This window comes from Haliotis cracherodii, unplaced genomic scaffold (genome assembly GCF_022045235.1).
Source record: "Haliotis cracherodii isolate W230 unplaced genomic scaffold, xgHalCrac1.p SCAF_17, whole genome shotgun sequence".
NCBI lineage: Eukaryota > Metazoa > Mollusca > Gastropoda > Lepetellida > Haliotidae > Haliotis > Haliotis cracherodii.
This window is the reverse complement of record NW_027266272.1, coordinates 17749077-17775568: the sequence shown is the minus strand read 5'-3', so window position 1 is coordinate 17775568 and position 26492 is coordinate 17749077. Positions and strand designations below refer to the sequence as shown.

Genomic DNA, 26492 nt, shown 5'->3' with positions numbered 1-26492 from the left:
ATCAGTGTCAGCGTCAAGACGGACAAGAGGAGGTTCTTTCGTCAAGTACAAGAAACTGGACACCTTAAACAGATTTTAAGGAATGGTAAATACGAATCGGCTGATACATTAGCATGTCTTTAGAAAGAGACCCGTGAAGATCCAAGTTAGAATTGGTCTTAAGCAACCCAAGCTTAACGTAAGAGGCGACTAACGGGATCGGGTTGTCATTGATGTCATCGTATCCTTATTGCGTGGATGGATGCTCATGATATCAATCACTGGATTGTCTGGTCTAGACTCGATTATTTACAGGCCGCCGTCATATAGCTGGAATAGTGCTGAGAGCGGCGTTAAGTAACAAACAAACAACAAAATCTTTTGAAAGACTCGAATGTCCTTTAAACTATTTATGTAAGAGATACGACGGTGAGATTCAAATTATCAGCCAAAATCATTCTTCCAAGTTTTCCAGTTGTTAAAGGTAATGACGAGTGTCTTGAGTGTACAAAGTACAGCTAACCAGCTTCAGTGGCAGAGAGATGAGTGATTGTCACATAATTGTGACATCATGGTAACCGATGACCTCTAAAGTGGTTCGCTTCAGATGAACTTTCTACTCTGCCAGTCGGCGTCGTGAGACGAGCATAAGAACAACTGCATGCATATGTGATTTCTGATTCTTGAAAACGAATATAATCAGTGAGTTCGAAATGCAAATAAATAAAGCCGCGCTGTTATATTGTTGTGGATATTTATACATCCTGTCGTATCTGAGCGCCATGGCATCTAAACCAAAAAGGATGTACTATCGTGGGTATATTTATGTTTTGTGGCGGTTTTCTTTGGCTAATCAAAATGTCCGAAGGTAGGTTGTTAAAAAATGAAGAAGAAATGTTTTAGAAAGCTGAACCACACATCAGATTGAGTGTTCATTTGACGCGACCTCCTATGGACTTGTCCTCAGATCTTCACGCGGAGAGGTATTTAATCAGAGTAAAAGATCTTATTTTAATGAGATTTACAGATATTATTACTTGTGGAAATAAGCACGTTTGCTTGTTTCAGTGACCGGAGTCGCGAGACCAGGAACACTGCTGGCGATCATCGGCTCAAGGTGAGAGTGATTGAGTTTGGTTCATGGTCGCTTTGAACAGTTTCCACTTATTTTACGGTGTGTCAACTTAACTGATGAGTAACATAACATACAACTTTATAACAAGTTCTAGTTTATTGTATATAGTTACATTTGGATGTATATTCTTACATAGTTTTCAGGCTTGATGACGGTGGAGCGACTACGCTTGTCGTAAGAGGCGACTAATGGGATCGGGTGGTCAGACTCGCTGACTTGGTTGATGCATGTCATCGGATCAGTGGCGTGGATTGATGTTCATGTTGTCAGCCACTGGATTGTCTGATCCAGACTCGATTATATACAGAACCCCGTCATGTAGCTGGAATATTTCTGAGTGCGGCGTTAAACAACAAACAAACAAACTGATAACGGCGTAAGAATCTACATAGAAACGTCGCGGTATGCAATAAACCAAAGTTGCTATCCATAAAGTTAGACGCTTTCTTCCTTACCCATTAACTTCTAGAATGCCAATGAAACAGTTAATTGAGGAAAAAAAAGCCCGAAGTGATGCAGGTAAGGACACAGCGAATTGCGGCTCTATTGTTGAATGGGACGCCAGTACCACCGCTCAAGTGGTACTTGATAAGGAAACAAATCCACAATAGTTGCTATTTAGGTGAGTGCCTCGGTAGTCTAGTGGTAGAGCGTCCGCCCGGAGAGCGGAAGGTCCGGGATTCGATACCAAGCCGCGTCCTACCGAAAGACGTTCAAAGATGGAACTTCTTGTTACCCTGCCTGGCGCTCGTCATTAAGGGAGTAAAACAAGAACTGGTCGGCTCGGGGTCAGTATACTGTGTCTGTGTGGGGTATTCATGATACACTGCCGCCTGGTATATCAGTGAGCTAGCACTATAAATCGGCATCCGTCCGGACAAGTACATCAGCCACACACACAGACGTGCATGCACGTCGCTATATAAGTGCAATAATCTTGACACGCGACGTTAAACCCCATTCACATGTAATGTAGGTGCTGACAAGTTTACCTTAGAAACATTATCTATGGAATACTAGAAGGGCCACTGTCGCCTTGTCGCTCTTCCAAAAACAAGCAAAAAGTGTCAACATCTTTCAAGGTCAACATATGTCGCGTTACTGCATTGTCGCGCTTTGGTTAATTTTGACACTTTTTGTTTGTTTGTGGAAGGGCGACAATGCGACAACGCGACAATGTCCCTTCCAGTGTTCCATACCTATCAGTGTCGGAATAGGGTATGAACCAGTCAGGTTGATATGATTGGACGTGTCTTTGTTCATTCCACAGCGGTGCTGGCAAGTCGACGCTGATGAATGTCCTGACGTGTCGTAACACCGCACAGTACGTCATAAAGGGCGCCGTGAAGGTCAACGGCGTGGACGTTGGCCGGGGCATCAACAACATCTCCGCCTACGTCCAGCAGGATGAACTTTTCATTGGCACTCTAACAGTCAGAGAACATCTCATATTCAGGGTAGGCTTGCTCACAATATCAATCACTGAAGAAGATGTCAGTTGCTCACAATATCAATCACTGGTTTGTCTGCTCAAGACACACTCAGAGAACATCTCATATTCAGGGTAGACTTGCAGTAGAAGTCAGTTGCTCACAATATCAATCACTGGTTTGTCTGGTCAAAGCACAGTCAGAGAACATCTCATATTCAGGGTAGGCTAAGGGTTCGGCCAATTCCATTCACGTTTAAGAATATTTCATCAACTTTTGGACGGTCTGTAATCCGGTTAATTTGAAGAAGGTCCAATTTCTCAGTAATAGGCATATCAATAGAGGACATTTCGCGTTTCTTGTGAAGTAACCTGTTGACCTCATAACTGAGTTGACATTAATGGTTGCATGATTGAGAATGTCAACTCTCTCAAGTCACGTGAACATGGATGTTTGCCAAAAAAAGACAAATGTTCTATTTATCATATTTTCTTACTGAAAACCAAATTGAGGTAGTCTGAAAGTTGCATAAACCATTTTGTAACTCCAGCCAAATGTCCATTTTGAATTTAGACACATGCAGTATGCTATCCGTTAAATACATTTTAAAAAAAAACAACAGACCCGTGAAGATCCGGGGTAGAATAGGTCTTCAGCAACCCATGCTTGCCGTAAAAAGCGACTATGCTTGTCGTAAGAGGCGACTAACGGGATCGGGTGGTCAGGCTCGCTGACTTGGTTGATGCATGTCATCGTATCCCAATTGCGTGGATCGATGCTCATGATATTAACCACTGGATTGTCTGGTTCAGACTCGATTTGTTTACAGACCGCCGTCATATAGCTGGAATATTGCTGAGTGCGGCGTTAAACAACAAACCAACCAACCAACATGATCAGTTGTATTTAGTGCATGTAGGCGTCACGAGACCATGCCTAACAGTATGATTCCCCGCAGGCCATGCTGAGGATGGACCAAACGCTGTCAAAGTCTGCTCGTCTTCTCAGGGTCGAGGAAGTCATCTTAGAGGTATGTTGACTAAGGGTGTGAGGTATTACCGGCATATCGGTTAATAGAGGTTCATTCTTTCCACGATACGTATTTCAATATCATTTATTCATGCTCGATATATTGGGGGATGTCAAATTTTGATTTTTATCATATGTTTAATGTTATTTACTTCCCAAATGCCCATCCTGGTCCCTAAGATGGCTGCGGATTTATGGATTGAGTAAACATTACTGTATGATGCACCAGCGTCTTGTTTTGTTCCATTTATGAACTTCAATTTATACCTTAATAATTAAATTTTCGTTGTGTTCATGGAAATTCCTGCATTCTGATTAGCTGAATTGGTCACGTGTTATTGCATTCATTTCCCAATGAATGTAAAAAAATTAAGCCACGCCCACCGCTGCGCACTACTTTTATTACTGCGGAATGTCGGGGAATCCAAATATTACAGTCGAGGGAATTCCCTTTCTGCTCACGTGTATCGTCATGCACAGGACATTTAGCGACTTTCATGCATATTCATTGTCCAAACTACCCTTTGAAACCGAAGGCCGAGAATGAATGAAACAGCAAACGTGCAGGCTCGCTCGCCAGTTTTTTCCCGCTCGCCTCGGTTCAACTTTCATGTCTTCGCGTTTCATTTCTAACTAGCATTTCTCCAACTGTTTTACCGTAATCAGAGAGGTAATGTTTGAATCACGCAGTAAATGACCATGTTATTTGAAACAGCCGCCTTCTCTCGGACATATTTCTTACGGTTCGTTACAGTCTGACTGTTGCAAGTCTTTTCGCCTCTTGCCTTAATTGACAGGTCAAATGAACATTGTTTTAATCCAACTCTCCGTTGATTGGCTACTGACTGTGTAGGCGTGTCAAGTTATGTGCATAAATTAAACGATCACCTGATTCATGTCACGCCACTGTATGTATTCCTACACCTGGAATGTTCATCAATGCCGTCATTTTTGTCTGTTTTGATATATGCAACTGTTTTGGGTTAAACTATTGTAGATAAAACATGTTTTACGTTGTCGAATTTAATTATAAGCATTGACTGTGTATTTTTTTCGGTTCATTGAGGTATGAATCGAAAAACCGATGTGCAAACTTTTGTAAGAATCCGCTACGCGGATTCATACAGTTTGCACATCGGTTTTTCGATTCATACCTCAATGAACCGAAAAAAATACACAGTCAATCCTTAAAATGTATCAGATTGCTGTGGAATTCAAAATTTATAATTATACAATATATCGTTATACGTATCGCAAAACGACCTTGTGCATTGCAAAATATTGTGATGCACTTTAAACCTCCAATACCCATCACTAATCTTGACCTTGAACCCTGTTTAACTCAATACAGAGTTCAACGTACATACAACGTTCAACTGCACAGGTTCTGCACTTGTCTCTTGTTCTAGTAGCCTATTAACGACAGCGCAATTTACGCGATGCAGAGTTTTGTCCCTTAGTTTGGTCGGGATCCTATGATCATGGATTCGAATGGATTTGATCATGGATTCTTACGCTGATAATTATCCTTTGGTTATGAGCAACAGGCCAGGACCCTGTTTCACAAAGCGACCTCAGCGCAACGGCTTTCGTAAGCCTATTTTGAAGTATGGAAGTTACGATCACCTTAGTGCTAAGTTCGGGGCGGTGGGGTAGCCTAATGGTTAAAGCGTTCGCTCGTCAAGTCGAAGACCCGGGTTCGATTCCTGAGATAGGTACAATGTGCGAAGCCCATTTCTGGTGTCCCCTGTCATGATATCATTTGGAATATTGCCAAAAGCTTCGTATAATCATCACAACTGACTGTGTGGCTGCTTGTACTAGTCCGGACTGATGCCGATTTATAGTGCTAGCACACTGAGATACCATGCCGCAGTTTAACATGAATACCCCACTCAGACACAGTATACTGACTCCGAGCCGACCAGTCCTTGTTTTATCCCCTTAATGCCGAGCGCCAGACAGGCTAACAACAAGTACCATCTTTTAACGTCTTTTGGTATGACGCGGCCGGGATCAAACCCCGGACCTTCCGCTCTCCGGGCGGACGCTCTACCTCTAGACCACGGAGGCGGTCCATTGCAGATAAAGTCAAGGTCGAGGCTCTGTCATCTAGCTTGTAACTGCTCCTTATATCACTCTTCTTTATGTACACAACACACGTAGCTTGTTTCTCTTACAGGTTGTGGTGGCGGGGTAGCCTAGTGGTTAAAACGTTGGCTTTTCACGGCGAAGACCCGGGTTCGATTGCCCACATGGGTACAATGTGTGAAGCCCAATTCTGGTGTCCCCCGCCTTGATATTGCTGGAATACTGCTAAAAGCGGCATAAAACCATATTCACTGACTCTTACAGATGGGCCTGAGCAAGTGCGCGGAGACGCAGATCGGGACGCCGGGCCGGACCAAGGGCATCTCTGGTGGTGAGATGAAGCGACTGTCCTTCGCTTCAGAGGTGGGAGTTGATCTGTAGTCTGTGATTAGATCTGTAGTCTGAATGTAGATTCTGATAGTTTATGACATAGTAGGCTCAGAAGTCTTATGATACCTCAGAGTCTGAAGACATATTACAGTAAGTTCAGATGACATAACGTTTGATGTTTATTTGTTTGTGTGTTTGTTTGTTGTTGACCACCGCCCTCACCAATATCCCCGGTATATGACGGCGATCTGTATGTAAATAATCGAGTCTGGACCAGACAATCCAGTAATTGACATCATGATCCACGCAATTGGGATCGATGACATGCATCAACCAAGTGAGCCTGACCACCCGATCCCGTTAGTTGCCTCTTACGACAAGCATGGGTTGCTGAAGACCTATTCTAACCCGGATCCACACGGGTCTCAGAAGACATGACATCAGGTTCTGATATCTTATGACACAGTAAAGCCCAAGCTCGGGACTACATTGTTTTACATGGACAACTGTGTTAAACAGTCCATCACACCTAGAAGTCCTGAATTCCATAGATATGTACTTAACGCTTACTGAGTCAACAGAATATACGTATATTGTCAATGCAAGAAAATATCAAGCCTAGAGTTTCCGCGGAAACAGATTCCACTTAAATTATATAAATGGACCACCGGAAATCAGTGATGACACCAGGTGTTCGCGAAAAGGGTTAGCATGTCCAGCCCTACCGGTAGCACCTGCCATTCACACAATTGCATAAAAAAGTAAGTATTTGTTACCTGATGCAGCACAGCAGTACTCCTTTCATGCGACGTCAGCCTGTAAACAAACCAGACAATCACGTGATGGATGAACCAGAAAATCACGTGACACGAGAGCACAATAACTGATTTAAACGGTATGTTAATTTTGAATTACGAGATTTTGCTGCTTATAAGCAAAGAAAAACGTTAAGAAACACACTCGTTTTGCAATACAGTGTGGCGCAGCTCGAAGAAACTCTAACTGCAAGAGATTGACCAAGGCTTGTGTCCACAGGTTCTGACCAACCCTCCTCTGATGTTTTGTGATGAACCGACGTCCAGTCTGGACTCCTTCATGGCCCAGAGCATTGTCCAGACCCTCCAGAACATGGCGTCCAAGGGCAGAACCATCCTGTGTACCATCCATCAGCCGTCGTCAGAAGTCTTCGCCATGTTTGATCAGTGAGTTGCTGTGAGATATCCATCTTCCCTAGGCAAGCGTGTCCACTAGCCTATATCGAAGCCTAGCATCTTCCGGAGGCAAGCGTGTCCACTAGCCTATATCGAAGCCTAGCATCTTCCCGAGGCAAGCGTGTCCACTAGCCTATATAAAAGCCTAGTTTCTACCCCTGCCACATCAAGGACACTTTTCTTGGCTCGACCCTAGCGCCACCTCGCGTAGATCACGAGTTGTGCCTCTTGTAATGAAAACGCGAACTCCAATCAGATCGCTGATTTATCTTGTATAGCTTTACAAAGATGCCGACTACAACATTCGCGATTTCATCCCTGACAAAAGAACATAGCAATCGTTGGTGGGTTAAAAGATGAAAAAGACATATTCGTGTCAACAAAGACAGGCAGCGGTAAATCACTTTCATATGAAGGTGTACCAGTCGTGAACGTTGGTTTTGTGAAACGTTCTCTGATTGGACTATAGATATGTGCGACAGTCCAATCATAATTAGCATATTTAAAGTAGGTTTAATGTGGTGGAAACAAGACTTGGATAAAAAGGCTAGTGGACGCTCTTGCCTCGGGAAGATGAGAGACATCATACACACATACAGTTGATTACAATGTATCATAAATATATCTCAGCATCAATACTGAAGGGTCAAACATGAACATCAATCTCATTTAAATCAGATCTTGGTTTTCGCTACCGCTAAACGAGATCTGAGGACATCCCATTACGGGTCACGTCAGACAGACCTTGCGCGAACTTTGACCGACCAATGGAATGACCAATCAGAATGCAGCTTTCTCGTGCTTTACGGCACTCATTTCAAATTGGCAACAAGGCTTCGAAACGTATTTGACAAATTCTCGATTAAAAATTTGAAAGCTGAACCAAATAACATTCTGGAATGGCTAATAGATGGTCTAGATTGTATGGATTCAGTCGTTAAACCCGTAACTATCGTTCGGAATACCCCGTGTTGAGGTTCTCGTGGTTACATGATTAGAAATCACATTCCGACTGTCACTTTCATGATCTGGTAAGCGACGCTCTGATTGGTCGGATGTAAGGTCGTTCTGACGTGACCCCTAATGGGATGTCCTCAGATCTTTGTTTGGCGGTAGAGAGAACTAAGGTCTGATTTTAATGAGATTGACATGAACATATGCCAGCAAGTGTCAACAGTTCCGTGTATGTTGACTATGTGATTCCCTGCTAAAGAACACCTTGTTTATGCTTATGTCACGCTGTTTGGATCTTTCAAAAACTGGAGTGAGTGAGTGAATATGGTTTTACGCCGCTTTTCAATATCCTATGAAACCGGACAAATGGACGACTATAAATAACAATGAAAAGTGCAAGATTGAAGGTGATGGGAAAAGCTACTTAAAACGCACGCCGGAGCGCAACCAGTGGTTTAGACAATGCACGTGCGATACATGACAAGTAACAGTCAATAATGACGCTGAGTATATACGCCATGTTTTTGCAATTTAGTATTCATCTGTGTGTCCACTAGCCTATATCAAAGCTGGAAACAAGACTTTGATAAAGAGGTTAGTGGACGCTCTTGCCTCGGGAAGATGTACAGTATTAGGCTTACTAGCTTTGTTCAATACAACATTTTCTAGGGCAACTGTTCAGTTGTTCAATGTAGTTTAGCTTTGATTGAAATGTAGTGTGGTGTTGCTCTTGTGTAGCTGAGCGTTGCATATAATTCTTAAAATACGACACAACCCCCATCCGTTGCTTTGAAAGTTAGAATAGGTTCCCAGGAAACAAGAGGCGACTAAATCATTCAAGTTGTCTGACTTGGTGACTTGATTGATTGCGTGTCATATCGTTCCCCATGTTACGTTGTTGCTCACAATATCAAACACTGGTTTATCTGGCCCAGACTCGATTATTTTCAGGCTGGGGTCATGTAACTGCAACGTTGCTTACTTACTGAGATTCATCTTTAACATCCGACCCGTGAAGATCCGGGGTCTTCAGCAACCCATGTTTGCCGTAAAAAGCGACTATGCTTGTCGAAAGAGGCGACTAACGGGATCGGGTGGTCAGACTCGCTGACTTTGTTTATACATGTCATCGTATTCCAATTGCGTGGATCGATGCTCATGTTGTCAATCACTGGATTGTCTTGTCCAGACTTGTTTATTTACAGACCAACAAAAAAACAAAAACATCCTTAACATTCAGTCACCGGATACCGGATTATAATTGATCCCAATCATACCATGACTGGGGGCGGTCGGGTAGCCTTGTGGTTAAAGCGTTCGCCCGTCACGCCGAAGACCCGGGTTCGATTCCCGACTTGGGTACAATGTGTGAAGCCCATTTCTGGTGTCCCCCGCCGTTATATTGCTGGAATATTGCTAAAAGCGGCGTAAAAGCATACTCACTCATTCATACCATGACTGTCGGTAGAGGCGGCTAAATGCATCTTCCCGAGGCAAGGGAGTTCACTAACTGTAAAAGTCAAGTATTCACCCATGGAGAACTAGGCTGGAATTTCTGGGCTCGATCGTAGCGCCACCAGTGGCTATTACGAATTATGTCCGTTCTATGTCCCTCCTATTGACCAATCAGATTCCACCTCTCACATCACTTGCATTTGCTTCAAACGAAATGGCGGCGCCCAGTGAAGAAGATCTGGTCAATCAAGATCTATATTGTGAAAAAAACAACGGGTCTTAACTAGCGAAGTGCATCAAATCACGTGAGCACCTTGATTAGAAACATGAAAAGATTTGTAAGATATTTGTTGACGCCCAGTTGACGGCACACATCCTTTGCAAATCCTGCTGTCGACCGAAATCTGCACGTTGTTGTTGAAATCCATGTTGTTTACACATTGTACCCGGGTAGTAAATTTGGACTCGTCCCAGCCCTAATAGTACCCCCAATAATATGTGATTTCAAGACCTTTACCCACCACTGGTTGGGACCCGATTGTTTACATGCCACAGGGCATTTATGCAGTTCTTGAGAAGTGTTGTGCTCAACCTTGCAGGGTAAACGTAGTCGACATGAGCATTAACTACAAAAGCAGTAACTAGGTTATTGAAAGATGTGCATCAATGAACTATTTTTCCTTTGAAGGTTATTACTTTTGTCTGAAGGACGGAAGGCATTCATGGGTTCATCTTCCGATGCATTAAACTTCTTTGAAAGGTAAAACCATACTATTCCAATATTGGAATAGTGCTGCTAATTCGCTATGGTGCTGCAGACTAACACCAACCCTATTTGGGTATTTTCGCCAGATATCCGCAATATATACCGTTGCAATTTACTAAGAAAAACAAAACAAAATTAGAAAAGATAACGTTCTATATCCCTTGAATAATTGGCATTGACTCTCGATAGCGTTTCAAAATAGATATATGTGGTAGGAATTTATCATTGTTCTGAAATGTTGCTCCACTTCATGAAAACTCCCAACTATTCTCAACATCCATTAAAATCCAAACTCTTTAAGGTGATGTTCTATGTAGAAATATTATAAACATATTTACTTTTCACTGTTCAGCCAGGGTTATTCCTGTCCCCGGAACTTCAACCCAGCAGATTTCTACGTCCACGCGTTGGCGGTGCGGGCTGAAGGGGAGGGGCAACGCCGGGACAAAGTGGAGGTAACTCTAGCTCACTCTGGACGCTGGAAAAGAGACAACGCACTGCATATATTCTATGTGTAGGAGAAACCATGTCTCCGAGGGATTACTAGAGATTGTAAACCCGCACATGAGGGACGTTCCCGAATGTGAGGGTTTACAATCTCTAGTAATCTCGAGAAGACATGGTTTGTCCAACTTATAAACCGACTCATCGCGTAGACAACGTTTTTAATTAAATAACTGTAATAAAAACTCTCAAATGTATAACCTGTATCGGAGATGAAATATCGCCTGCAGTCGTGAACTCGGTTCAATGAAACCGGTGAACTCAGCACGTGGGTTTCGCAACGGTGCGAAATCTGCACGTGCGTCTCCCAATGGCACGAAATCTGCACGTGCGTCTCGTAGGCTGTTCGTAGTTTTTTCTTCTATCAAGGGTTTACAATGATTGTAAGCCCTCCTGCGAGGTGTTACCACAATTTCAAAAACTCCATATCGAGTTACACAAACAGCCAGAGATCGAATATAACCTTGATTCTATCATGACTTGAAAGAATACTCGATTCTAGGTGGTTTCTCACAATATTAAAATGTCTGCAAAGTGGCTCTTGTTAGAGCAGCTGATTGTACGAACGCTTCATCCCATAATGAAACTACAGTTGTTCCGTCATGTGAGAAATCAAACTGACACAAACACCATCTCACTCATACTGCCCAAATGGACGTATACATGTTTGAGTTAGTCAGTCAGTATTTCCCTTGATATGGGAGAAAGCCCGAAGTGATAAAGGAAACCAGAGCACAGACAAATCAAGAATCATAAACCGAGATTGTAACCCGCGATCGTAGTATCCTTGCACACACAAGGGACGTAACTCTGCACAGCAAACTGCGACGGCTTAACGACGAGGTCACACGTACCACGATAGGTTCTTGGAGTGCTATTTGAGAGCGACGTGGACCACAAGGTATATTAGCGCCCGTGCAAATTTTTTTTATGAAACTCTTTTTTCAATCTCGCCGGTCCAGTTGTCAAAGGCTTCCAATTATTGTCCGAAGTGGCGTCCCATAGCTATGCCTGGGTTTGGGCATTAACGGTTCGAATCCTGATTGTGATCATTGGTTTGTCAGCACCGCACCCGTGCATTAGTTTCACAAAAGGTGTTAAGATGTAAGACATGGGCGACTATGGGCTGTCCTCCCACATTAAGATGTTTAAGATGTTTTTAGTTGTTATTTTATGTATATTAGTGCAACAGTTCATGGTCATCGCTCACTCTTCCCGTATTTCCAGAAGCTGTGCAATGCATTCTGTCAAAGCGACACATATCACCAGCTGACAGACACCATTACCGACATATGTAAAGATGCACTTGAGAACAGGGCGCTATCAATAATCGTGAGTAGATAGCTTAGTATAAGCATTCATTCTTATCCTATGTACGTACACGTGTTGAACCTCGGGGAGACCTGTATAAAACGGCTCTAGGCGAGGTCATGGCGAGAGGCAAGATGGGAGATTGTACCAGGTCAAGCTAGGCATGGTCTTCCTCGGGCCCTGTCACAAAGCCTACTTGTGTCCTGCTGGGTGGATGTAACATCTGTGTGGGAAAGTAAGACCTGAGGGGAAGTAAGACCTAAGGGGAAGTAAGACCTGAGGGGAAGTGAGATCGGAGGGAAAGTGAGATCAGAGGGAAGGTAAGATCTGAGGGAAGGTAAGATCTGAGGGAAGGTAAGATCTGAGGGGAATGTAAGATCTGAGGGGAAGTGAGACCTGAGGGGAAGTGAGATCGGAGGGAAAGTGAGATCAGAGGGAAGGTAAGATATGAGGGAAGGTAAGATCTGAGGGAAGGTAAGATCTGAGGGGAATGTAAGACCTGAGGGGAAGTGAGACCTGAGGGGAAGTGAGATCGGAGGGAAAGTGAGATCAGAGGGAAGGTAAGATCTGAGGGAAGGTAAGATCTGAGGGAAGGTAAGATCTGAGGGGAAGTAAGACCTGAGGGAAGGTAAGATCTGAGGGGAATGTAAGACCTAAGGGGAAGTAAGACCTGAGGGGAAGTGAGATCGGAGGGAAAGTGAGATCAGAGGGAAGGTAAGATCTGAGGGAAGGTAAGATCTGAGGGAAGGTAAGATCTGAGGGGAATGTAAGATCTGAGGGGAAGTAAGACCTGAGGGGAAGTAAGACCTGAGGGGAAGTGAGACCTGAGGGGAAGTGAGACCTGAGGGGGAGTGAGATCGGAGGGGAAGTGTGATCGGAGGGGAAGTGAGATCGGAGGGGAAGTAAGACCTGAGGGGAAGTGATATCGGAGGGGAAGTAAGACCTGAGGGGAAGTGAGATCGGAGGGGAAGTGAGATCGGAGGGGAAGTAAGACCTGAGGGGAAGTGAGATCGGAGGGGAAGTGAGATCAGAGGGAACATAAGACCTGAGGGGAAGTGAGATCGGAGGGGAAGTGAGATCAGAGGGAAGGTAAGATCGGAGGGGAAGTGAGATCAGAGGGGAAGTGAGACCTGAGGGGAAGTGAGACCTGAGGGGGAGTGAGATCGGAGGGGAAGTGAGATCGGAGGGGAAGTGAGATCGGAGGGGAAGTGAGATCGGAGGGGAAGTGAGATCAGAGGGAAGGTCAGATCCGAGGGGAAGTAAGACCTGAGGGGAAGTAAGACCAGAGGGGAAGTGAGACCAGAGGGGAAGTAAGACCAGAGGGGAAGTGAGATCGGAGGGGAAGTGAGATCGGAGGTACGGGAAGATAGGAGGGAAGGTAAGACCATAGGGAAGGTAAGGTCATAGGAAAGGTAAGACCATAGGGAAGATCATAGGGAAGGTAAGGTCATAGGAAAGGTAAGGTCATAGGAAAGGTAAGACCATAGGGAAGATCATAGGGAAGGTAAGGTCATAGGAAAGGTAAGACCATAGGAAAGGTAAGACCATAGGGAAGATCATAGGGAAGGTAAGGTCATAGGAAAGGTAAGACCATAGGGAAGGTAAGATCGGAGGGAAGATTAGGCCCGGATAAGGGTTGATCAGGGGTGATTTGAGATCAAAGCCTAGGTCCGGAGGGGGAGTACGATTGAAGGGAAGGGAAGGTCGGAGGAAAGATGGAAAAGGCTTAAAGATCCGGGTCCTGCTTTCCCTCGCTTGTACCATGTAATGAAGCCAATCGAAGATAACCCTCATTTAAGTATTGCTGGAATATTTGTAAAAAGGCAACATAAACACCTTCTCATTCACTCATTGCTTTGTTTGCAGGTTGAAGATGGAAACAAACGGGACAGGTGTGTACATCTGTATCTTATATCCGTCATCTGAGCTCCTGTATACAATGATACCTTTAATGTGACGTATGTTCAGAGTGGCAAACACTCTCCACAAGTCTGTATGACAAGAGGGTTGATGTCAACTTTCCAATAGTCAACTTTCCTTTTATGTTGAGCAATATTCCTGCAGCTCCAGCCTTTGGTGTCAACATTTCACAACTTTTGTGGTACAATCGAGCATGCTCTTTCTACCAAGATTTCAAAGAGCGTCACGCGACTCTTGCACAGAAGTTGTTTGATCAAGGTTACAACATTCAAGGCCCCAGTAACGCTTGTAAAATGTTTTATGGAAGACATGTGGAGGATATTTCCAAATTGTGTGACCATAATTATGTCCGATGCAATTCCCTATTTTGACTTGTACCATATGTTCCCGTGTTTTTTCAGATGAAAATTTACTTTCCTTTGCATGTGTTTGTGACGGGTGACACGGGTGGGGCAGGATCCGCTCACCCCTTCGCTAACACCTAGTATCGTCACTATTTGATAGTGAGTGAGTATGGTTTTACGCCGCTTTTAGCAATATTCCAGCAATATCACGGCGGGGGACACCAGTAATGGGCTTCACACATGGTACCCATGTCGGGAATCGAAACCAGGTCTTCGGCGTGACGAGCGAACGCTTTAACCACTGAGCTACCCGACAGCCCTATTTGATAGTAAATTCATAAACACATACTCATGTGGAATCGTACAATCGACTCTGCTGTTAGAAGAGATTTTTTATGAATATCGAAAGGGTTTTGTCGCTTTAACAATTATGTGATGTAACTATTGCGCCATTTCATAAAGGTGTATCTGGCTTTATGATGTATTCAACTACCTCCAGACTATTGCGACACCCGGTTCTTTCACTGCAGGTACAGGGCCTCTTGGATCAGACAGTTGACCATTCTACTGTGGAGAAGTTGGACCTGTGTCTACAGAGATGTGGCATTGTTCCGTACCCGTGTCATACAGACTGTGGTGAGTACAGGTGTCATACAGACTGTGGTGACTATACACGTGTCATACAGACTTTGGTGAGTACACGTGTCATAAAGACTTTGGTGAGAACACGTGTCATACAGACTGTGGTGAGTACGTGTGCCATACAGACTGTGGTGAGTACACATGTCATACAGACTGTGGTGAATACATGTGTCATACAGACTTTGGTGAGTACGTGTGTCATACAGACTGTGGTGAGTACGTGTGCCATACAGACTGTGGTGAGTACCCGTGTCATACAGACTGTGGTGAGTACACGTGTCATAACTGTGGTGAGTACACGTGTCATACAGACTGTGGTGAGTACACATGTCATACAGACTGTGGTGAGTACACAAGTCATACAGACTGTGGTGAGTACACGTGTCATACAGACTGTGGTGAGTACACGTGTCATACAGACTGTGGTGAGTACACGTGTCATACAGACTGTGGTGAGTACACGTGTCATACAGACTGTGGTGAGTACACGTGTCATACAGACTGTGGTGAGTACACGTGTCATACAGACTGTGGTGAGTACACGTGTCATACAGACTGTGGTGAGTACACGTTTCATACAGACTGCGGTGAGTACAGGTGTCATACAGACTGTGGTGAGTACAGGTGTCATACAGACTGCGGTGAGTACAGGTGTCATACAGACTGTGGTGAGTACACGTGTCATACAGACTGTGGTGAGTACACGTGTCATACAGACTGTGGTGAGTACACGTGTCATACAGACTGTGGTGAGTACACGTGTCATACAGACTGCGGTGAGTACAGGTGTCATACAGACTGTGGTGAGTACACTTGTCATACAGACTGTGGTGAGTACACGTGTCATACAGACTGTGGTGAGTACAGGTGTCATACAGACTGCGGTGAGTACAGGTGTCATACAGACTGTGGTGAGTACACTTGTCATACAGACTGTGGTGAGTACACTTGTCATACAGACTGTGGTGAATACATGTGTTGCAGTTAATGTTGGTGTTGCTGTTGCAGTTCATGTCGGTGTTGCTGTTGCAGTTCATGTCGGGTTTGCTGTTGCAGTTCATGTCGGTGTTGCTGTTGCAGTTCATGTCGGTGTTGCTGTTGCAGTTCATGTCGCTGTTGCTGTTACAGTTCATGTCGCTGTTGCGGTTACAGCTCATGTCGCTGTTGCTGTTGCAGTTCATGTCGCTGTTGCTGTTGCAGATCGTGGCATTGCTGTTGGGGCTTGTGTATCTTGGTCAGGGAAACGACCAAAAAAGTGTGATGAACATCAACGGCGTCCTCTTTCTCTTCATCATGACACACTCCGTCACATGCATGTTCGGTGTCATCGCTGTGAGTCGCCGTCAGGAGCCATTTTACAATTTGATAGATGAAACCAATGGTCAGACCAATCAATGTTTCAGGTCATAGTGTGTGTTTCCAAATATACAGAAGAACTAAACCTAAATTAAATTATGAAAATGTCCAGACATGTATCCACGGGCGACCATTATTACCATATGATTAGACCGCCTCCTTGGTCTAGTGGTAGAGCGTCCACCCGGAGAGCGGAAGGTCCGGGGTTCGATCCCCGGCCACGTCATACCAAAAGACGTTAAAAGATGGTTCTTGTTGTTACCCTGCCTGGCGCTCGGCATTAAGGGGTTAAAGCTAGTCGTCTCGGAGTCAGTATACTGTGTCTGAGTGGGGTATTCATGTTAAACTGCAGCATGGTATCTTAGTGGGCTAGCACTGTAAATCGGCATCAGTCCGGTCTAGTACAAGCATGCACACGCACGCACACGCACACGCACACGCACACACGTCGCTTTATAAGTGCAATAATCTTGGACGCGACGTTAAACCCAATTTCACCTTACCTCACCATATGATTAGCCTCGCGGTTACAGTGTTCGCTGGTCACGCAAAAGACCCGAGTTTGATGTGTGAAGCCCATTTCTAGTGTTCTAGTGTTCTCCCGCCGTGATATCAAACTCACTCACCCTTTAACTAATTCCTACAACGTTGTTAAATAAAACGATAATAATTTTCTGAAATGTATTTGTTTGATCTTTTAAAGCAGCACTCGGCAATATTCCAGCCGTCATGCTACCCCGATGTAAATAATTGAGTCTGGACCAGACAATCCAGTGATCATGAGCATCGATCCGAGCAATTGGTATACGATGACATACATCAACCAAGTTGGCGAGCCTGACCACCGATCCCGTTAGTCGTCTCTTAAGACAAGCATAGTCGCCTTTAACATCAGTCATGGGTTGCTGAGGACCTATTCCGGATCCACCCCGTATCTTCACGGGTGGTTTAACAGAATAAGTACGACGCGTGGCTCAGGACAATATGTTTATCACTTTTGTGAAGCAAAATAGCATGGGGATTGTTCAGCGGATCCTGTCACGGTTTAGAGTCTAGTAAGTTTAGGCTCCTAAACGACTGGACCACGCTTGTGGCAGTGTAAACGGATAATGATATCACGTGACAATGGTGTTTGAATGAAGTCTGGTGTGTTTCAGTCGTTCACGGCGGAGGCGTCGGTGTTCCTGAGGGAGTATGGGGGCGGAATGTACAGCACTGATGTGTACTTCCTGTCCAAAACTCTAGCCGAGGTGAGACCATACCGAGACCTTACTCCCACCCTTCTGAAACATGCGCCGATTTAACATCTTTCTCCCATCTTTCCAAAACCTTTCCCGAGGTGAGACCTCACTGACACCTTACTATACTACCTTTCAAAAACCCTTGTCCAGGTGCGACCTGACTCCCACCTTTCGAAAACCTTTGCTGAGGTTAGACCTCAATGTTACCTGTATAATAATCCACATTACCTGGCCATTGCCAAGATAAGGCATTACCTTTACCTCGCCAAACCCCTTGCTGATATTATTAGTGACATATCATTGTCTGACATCTACGCTTACTCGATTAGAATTGATGATTGATATTCCCCCCCCCCCCCACATGATTAGAATATAAAGAATGAACAGTCCCAAAATTATATTCAAATGTAGCTCCCCCCCCCCCCCCTCCCTATAGTTGTGATAAATTTTGGCGACCCCCACCACTTAATCTCAATCTCCCACCCTACCTTTTACTACCCATCCTACCCCCAAGATAAATGACCGGTCTCCATAAGTACACTACTTCCTCTCAACGACAAGGTGGAGCGGGGTCAACTCTCACCATCTACCCAACGTGTTAGACATTCGGTGATGTCATGAATATATAAATGTTCTGCTTGTAATGTAATGTAAGGGGTAACGGATGTGAATAACCGCCGTCATATAGCTGGAATATTGCTAAGTGCGGCGTTAAAAAAACAAACAAAGGATCTGAATAACATGTATAAAGATGTTTTCTTTTGCGAGATTTCGGAAAAAAACGACAAAACTTTGACCAGTAATGTGACAGCCGTTGAATTTTGTTTTCAGATACCAATCCTCTGTGCCCTACCAGTGATCTCTGTCGCCATCTTTTATTGGTTGGTCGGTAAGATATTGCGTTTACCATAGTTCAATACATTGGTGTCATGGGGACCCGTGTATAGCGCACATGTCACCAATCAGGTGAGTGAGTATGATTTTACGCCGCTTTTAGCAATATTCCAGCAATATCACGGCGGGGGACACCAGAAATGGGCTTCACACATTGTACCCATATCGGAAATCGAACCCGGGTCTTCGGCGTGACGAGCGAACGCTTTTAAAACTGGGCGTCCCGACCGCCCCACAAATCAGGTGAAGTTAAACACCGTTGATCACGGAGAGTAGGTGGATGGGTGGCCGTGTTAGACAGCACTCCTGAGAGTTTCAAGGTCTTCGGTCCTGTTTGTTTGTTGTTTAACGCCGCACTCAGCATTATTCCAGCTATATGACGGCGGTCTGTAAATAATCAAGCACCCATTGATCCATTGACCGGGTATACTCCCCAGGGGGCTGAGAATGAAAATCAAGTGCACACTGATCCATTGACCGGTGTATACTCCCCAGGGAGATGAGAATGAAAATCAAGTGCACACTGATCCTTTTGACCGGGGTATACTCCCCAGGGAGCTGAGAATTAAATGAAGTGCACACTGATCCATTGACCGGGGTATATTCCCCAGGGAGCTGAAAATGAAAATCAAGTGCTCACTGATCCATTGTCCTGGGTATACTCCCCAGGGAGCTGAGAATGAAAATCAAGTGCACACTGATCCATTGACCGGGGTATACTCCCCAGGGAGCTGAGACTGAAAATCAAGCGCACACTGATCCATTGTCCTGGGTATACTCCCCAGGGAGCTGAGAATGAAAATCAAGTGCACACTGATCCATTGACTGGGGTATATTCCCCAGGGAGCTGAGAATGAAAATCAAGCGCACACTGATCCATTGACTGGGGTATATTCCCCAGGGAGCTGAGAACGAAAATCAAGCGCATACTGATCCATTGACCAGGGTAATAAATTAATGATATAATGCTTTAAGCATGTTTTAGGGTCTGGGTTTGGTGCATTATTAACATACACATTATCGATTAAAGCAATTGTTAGAAAATGATAGTCATGTTATATTATGCTGTTATTTTTGTTTAACGCCGCAAACAGTTATCTTATGGCTATATCACGGCTGTTTGTCATGATAACTGACACCAGACAAACCAATGATTGATATCATTACTGAGAACATGCAAACATTGTATACATGTATCTTAGAATTTATACATATTACGTGGAAATTGAACTTTAGAACATTAGTGTAATAATAAAGTGTCTTAATCATTGGACCACCATGGATAATAAGTTACATGAATTGTAACAATTTTAACTTGTTTTCATGTCATTTCACTAACAGTTCATACTTTGAAACATTAGGAAATCTTGCATCTACACATAGGTTACAGGGAAGCTATTGTTACCTGGAATCTCCTATTGTTTCAGGATTATATAACGACGGAATGGCGTTTCTGGTATGCGCCGGGGCAGCCATACTTTTTTCCAATGTGGCGCTATCTTTTGGTGAGTGATTGGTGAGATTGCTGACTCGTCGTGAAACATTGTTCAAAGTGTTAAAGGGGGACTAAGCTATTGCAAATTGGCAGCACCTGCAAGTTATATTCACTTACCCCTAACCCCACTTTAAATGTGTTTGTTTGCGACCTCAACTTGTGTAATGTATACAAACCTGTCAGTTCATGATAACTCCAAAGAGCTGAGAGTCAAGGTCTCATTGCCACCCAGGAACCAATTACGTCTAGATCAAGGCATTAAATAGAGGACCGCCTCCGTGGTCTAATGGTAGAGCGCCTGCCCGGAGAGCGGAAGATCTTGCTTTCGAACCCCGGCCGTGTCATATCAAAAGACGATAAACGATGGTACTTGTTGTTACCCTGCCTGGCGCTCGGCATTAAGGGGCTAAAACAAGGACTGGTCGGTTCGGAGTCAGTATGCTGTGTCTGAGTGGGGTATTCATGTTAAACAGCTGTATGGTATCTCAGTGGGTTAGCACTATAAAATCGGCATTAGTCCTGATTAGTACAAGCAGCCACACACACACACACACACACACACACATACACACACACACACACACACACAAAATGCGACAAAGCAATCAGAATGCGCGTGTGACTTCGAGAATATGGTGAAAGAATCCCTCCGGAATAAGTTTTGATTTTACTAATGTTACTGTCCCGATGTAAGTCCCGATGTGTTTTCAATAGCATCTGTGATATATATGATATGAGGGGGACGTGAATCATTATCATCATCAGTTGACAATTCTTTAAGCTATGCCTGTTTCGCTTAGACAGAACCAAGTCGCAAGAATAGCCAAGCGATGCACGAGTTGCTATTCGGCCTGTCCCGGAATGACACGAGTTGGCCAGGAATGTTGAAGACCATTTAAATATATATTCATGTTTTACGAATATGTTGTCATCTTCCCGAGACAAGGGAATTAACTGACTGCAAAAATCCAGTTTCCACTGGACTTTTATAATCAGTTAACTCCCTATCCTCCGTTATTCAAACCAGGAAGGGAGCGGTCGGGTAGCCTAGTGGTTAAAGCGTTCGCTTGTCACGCCGAAGACCCGAGTTCGATTCCCGACATGGGTACAATGTGTGAAGCCCGTTTCTGGTGTCCCCCGCCGTGACATTGCTGGAATATTGCTAAAAGCGGCGTAAAACCATACTCACTCACTCAAGGTATAAAAATTAGACCACTATTGATAAAATACGGATTAATATGGTGTTATTTTAAACATTCATCTGGAAATGTTGCTTTAAGGTTGCCTAATGACTGGCTATCTAACAAATGGGAGGTTACCGAAGAGGGTCTTAAGCCCCTCGACATTGGTTCCCTTGCGAATCTAACGCACTGTGACTGACATGGCGTCTTCGGAATAAGGTGCCAAAATGAAAAGTATTAGTTAGAAAGGAGACATGTTATATAAACTGCCGGTGGAAATAAAAGTATACACCTTAAGAAATAGATTTGACCAAATAATTCAAACGTTATCAAACCTTTACTAGGCTGAAAACAGTTTCTGAAATACTGCATCCAAAACACAACTATGATACCCGTATCAAATACTCACCATCGAACAACGATTTCTGGCTTATTTCGTTTATACCTCGCATCAATAATGGGTGTGTAGTTTCTTTTACCCGGCAGTTTACTATTGGTATTTCGCGAACACAGGAACTCGTTATTGGTCAGTAAATAAAAATATATACCCCCTAAATTCTCTACTTACATATAGGGGGTATATATTTTTATTTACTGACCAATAACGAGTTCCTGTGTTCGCGAAGTCTCATCGTGTTTTTTGCGATTACTTTCGGACATTGACTACCCCGAAATACATAGATAGACTTTGGGTTGGCTATTTCAGGGTATATGCTGTCCACAGTGTCGCCGTCGGTGGAGATAGCGTTAGCACTGGCGCCACCGTCTCTGCTGCCCATGGTGTTGTTCGGCGGGATGTTTCTCAATAACGCGTAAGAATTGTAGGCACATGAACAAAATGCCAGTTTTATTTAAAAAAATAGTTTTTTGGTTTAATTTCAAACATTATTTAATATTGATAACACGCACACGAAGAGTTCAACAACAACAATTAACGAACGTTATTTTACTTGTTATTTCCGGTACATGTATGGATTTGAGGCACATTGGTATTTCAGCAGGAGTTTGAATTAGTGTTGTTTTTTTTTCATTTTTTGCTGCAGTAGCTCGATGAATAAATTTTCTGATACATATTTATAGCCAGGATCACGTATTGCACTTCGGATTTAAACACACTGCGCAAACTTTCTCTGTATCTGATGAGCACGTTCACTGAATTCACTGGGGATGAAGAGTGGGGTGCTTCCAAAATGTCTGCTTCACATTGTTAAAAGCAATGTTAAAAACTGACACTATCGGGCCCAAACTAGTCTCTGTGTATAGAATAGGGCTTTGTATTGCAACAACAGTCCATCACCATTTTCGGGATATGTTCATCCGATTGTGCAATCTACTATTGATCTGTTGGATCAACTCTACCATTTTAATATTTAGTTTGTATAATGACGATTCACAAAATCACGGATTATTAGTGAAATGAAGAGGCAGAGCCGATGCGTATCAGAAGCTGATATCAGTGATATCAATGGATATATCTGTAACAGGCTGTAAATGTTTTGAGGTCAAATATCTAGGGAAGTACTTGTGAAATCGAGTAAAATATTCGAAACAAAATATCTAACATTGCGAACCCTGAAAAGAGCTGACGATGAGGGTTAACTTTATAATATTAGCACAGCAAGTCAGTTCACATTGACCCACCCATAAAAGGAGGCTTTGCATGTGCACGTATTCATAACATAAGCCTTGTCAGTCAGATCATAAAAAAATGTTACGTGTATTTAGGTTTGTTTGTTTGTTTATTTGTTGTTTAACGCTACACTCAGCAATATTCCAGCTATATGAAGGCGGTCTGTAAATAATCGAGTCTGGACCAGACAATCCTGTGATTGACATCATGAGCATCGATCTACGCTATTGGTATCGATGGCATGCATCAACCAAGTCAGCGAGCCTGACCACCCTATCCCGTCAGTCGCCTCTTACGACAAGCGTAGTCGCCTTTTACGGCAAGCATTGGTTGCTGAAGACCAACTCTAGTCCGGATCTTCAATGGTCACGAGCATTTAGGATGTATTTGGCATGAAAACATTTTACTTGAGGGGGAAATCAACAAAATATGATAGAGCGCTCAGACCAATACCCCCCGCACACACACTTAAATGACCAATCCACATGAACATGATAACACCATCTGTTTTAGTGAACCTGCTCCCAACTCTGACTGCAGTTTTACAGAAGATATTTAAAGGGTGGAAATCGGGCGCTTAAATCCCAAGCGCTGCTTAATGCTGAAACCGGTTCTGAAGTACAGTACCATCAACATCGCGGGGGATTCTACACATAAGTTCATGTTGTAGCATCTTCCCGAGGCAAGGGAGTTAACTGTCTGTATTATTCCAGTTTCCCTCCTTGGAGAAAAGTGGCTTGAATTATGTAGTTATATCTTAGCTGAACAAACGAGTCCATGCATAGTCCAATCTAAATCACGTAACTAAATCGACACCCGGCTAATTAACTGCCGTGCAGATTTTGGTCGATTGCAGGATTTGCAAAGTATGTGTACCGTCAACTAAAATTCAAGAGATATTTCCCAAAACATTTCATGTTGCTCACGTGATTTGATGCACCACGCAAAGAAGGACGCCCTTTTCACAACATACATCTTGATTATCGATCTGATCGTCTTGACTGGGCGTTTGAAACAAATGCAAGTGATATGAGAGATGGAATATGATTGAACAATAGGAGGGACACAGAAGGCACATAACTCGTAATAGCCACTGGTGGCGCTACGATCGAGCCCAGAGATTCCAGCCAAGTTCGCCAAAGATGGAAACTGGATTTTTACAGACAGTTAACTCCCTTGCTTCGGGAAGATGCTGTTTTACTAGATACGTCCAATCAAGGTTTTGCAGTGGTTGTTATCAAATTGGTGTCGTGTGCAAAAGGGAATTTCTTTGTGACATGTTAGATCAAAGTTTACTTTAGGTCTTCCAGTCTTTGGGGATCGCTCGATGGCTTCCACCAAGATAAACTACGGTTATAACGAACTCAAAGGGGCCAATATTGTTTTGTTTTTTGCGTTATAATCGTTTCAACTAAAGGTTCTCGCAAATGGCCGGGGCCAAAAACAACAGTTCGTTATATCCGTCACTTCGTAATAAGCGTGTTCGTTATATACGTAGTTTATGGTATTGTCAAGGAAAGGCCTACTGGTTAAATCGTTCGCTCGTCACGCCGAAGACCCGGGTTCGATTCCCGACATGGGATAAACTCACTCAAGATAAACAATCTTTATTTCAGCTCGACTCCTGTGTACTTCCTGTGGCTGAAGTACCTCTCCTGGTACCAATATGCATTTGAAATCATGGCGGTCAACCAGTGGATGAATATAAAGTACCTGGGTAGGTGCATGCGAGATGTCCTTATAGAGGTAGTATGAATTAAAAAACCACAGACAAATAATTTTCACAATCACGTGAAATCTCCATTAAAAGAAGAGTCCATTAAACGATTCCCGCTCATATGCATGTGATTATGACTCACTTTCATTTGTGATGATACGTGGTGTTCGCGAAAAGGTGAGCGTATCCTGCCCCACCGGTGGCACGCAGTCGTGGAAAAAAACATCCGATCCCCAATTCAGCCCGCTCTAACGACAGCCATCACCCACTGGGGGGCTGTTCTGACCGGAACCCCACAATCCCCAGGACGTGCCACGCCCATTTGTGGAATACCACGTGGGGGTATTGTGATTGTTCTGATCAAGATATACATTTATCCGCTATGGTATTGCTGTTGGTCGGTGGGGTAGCCTAGTGGTTAAAGCGTTCGCTCTTCACGCTGACGACAAGCAGCGTAAAATCCTACTCACTCACTCACCCGGGTATCGCTGACTCAGGAATTATTCTCTATCCACTGTTACAGAGTGTCCGGCTACTAACAGCACGTCAGGAAACACAACAGAAACAGAGACACGCTGTTTCCGAGACGGGAGGGATGTTTTAGACTATCTCAGCTTCAGCGAGGTGGGACGTGTTCATGTTGCCCCAATGAGTTAAAACCTATACACGCCAGCATACCGATATATCACACCTTATATATACGATACCTATATGGGACGCCATACCTATAAATGAAACCAATATATGTACGAGGGGCGTAAGGATAGCAATGTATGTTTGAAGCCAGTTTCTGGTGTCCACGCTGTGATGTTGTTGGAATATACGGCGCAAAACCATACTCACTCACTCAGTACAAATATGTACGATATTCAAATAAACGACACCATTCCTACATATGATACCTATATCTCTGACACCATACCTATATGGGGGCATGGGTGGCCCAGTCGTTTAAGGCGCCGCGATTCGCTGTGCAGAGTTGCGTCCCTTAGGTACGCCAGAAACCTATGATTGTGGGTTCGAATCCTGGTTCGCCCCGATTATGTTTCTAGGTTTGTCAGAACCATACCCATGCTCGTGGGTTTCACCGAAGTGGTAAACGTCTGAGACCTGCATCACTTCGGGCTTTCCTCCCACATTAAGCTGACACGCAGTGATATAACTGGAATACTGTTAAAAACGGCGTAAAACACTCTCACTCAACCCATACCTATATATATATATAACACTACACGTGAAACTCATCTACACGAGAAAGTACCTATATACGACACCTATATATACGACACAATACGTATATGATATGACAACTATATATACAACACCATACACGACACCACATACCAATACACATCTTCATTATGCCTCAAATTGAGATTGACCAATCAGAGAGCAGAACTACTAACCCCATATATATGATCCCGTATACCGTCAGTAGAAATCCAAGATGGTTCTTACTGACCTAATTTGAGACCGAAAAGCGGCAGTAACAGCCATTTTGGATTTCCAAACACCCACCTCACATATTTCACATGACAATTCTGGTACAGAAATTCGTTATTCGACACTCTTTTTGTGTTAATATCATGAATTTTGACGTGCAAGGACATTAATATTTGTTTAAGATCACGTTCGTGACTTTATTGATAAAGATTAAAGTAAAAATTATCAACAAGGTTTGGCCGCTAAGGTTTGAAGAGTAGTCTCCCTGTGACCCTTAACGTCAACGGTTTCGAGGTTTTGACATGGTACCGTATTGTTTTCTGTTGCAGGACAACGTCCTCCTTGACGTGGTGCTCCTCGTCACCCTCCTCGTGTCCTACAGACTAGTGTCGTTCTTCATCCTCCTATTCAGGGCCAGGAGGTCTAGGTCGTAG

General features: G+C 43.8%; 1 protein-coding gene across 1 annotated transcript; it reads left to right on the top strand.

Moving 5' to 3' along the window:
* Window positions 1–26492, top strand: LOC139464477 (protein white-like). The gene is made up of 19 exons (XM_071246003.1): window positions 1–85; window positions 1048–1096; window positions 2385–2571; window positions 3503–3574; window positions 5929–6027; window positions 7030–7196; window positions 10303–10374; window positions 10733–10835; window positions 12112–12216; window positions 14062–14087; window positions 14990–15095; window positions 16302–16433; window positions 17615–17707; window positions 18530–18587; window positions 20020–20097; window positions 21975–22080; window positions 24515–24615; window positions 25139–25239; window positions 26388–26492. The coding sequence occupies exons 3-19, from the start codon at window positions 2407–2409 to the stop codon at window positions 26490–26492; spliced, it is 1689 nt and encodes a 562-aa protein (XP_071102104.1). The 5' UTR covers window positions 1–85; window positions 1048–1096; window positions 2385–2406.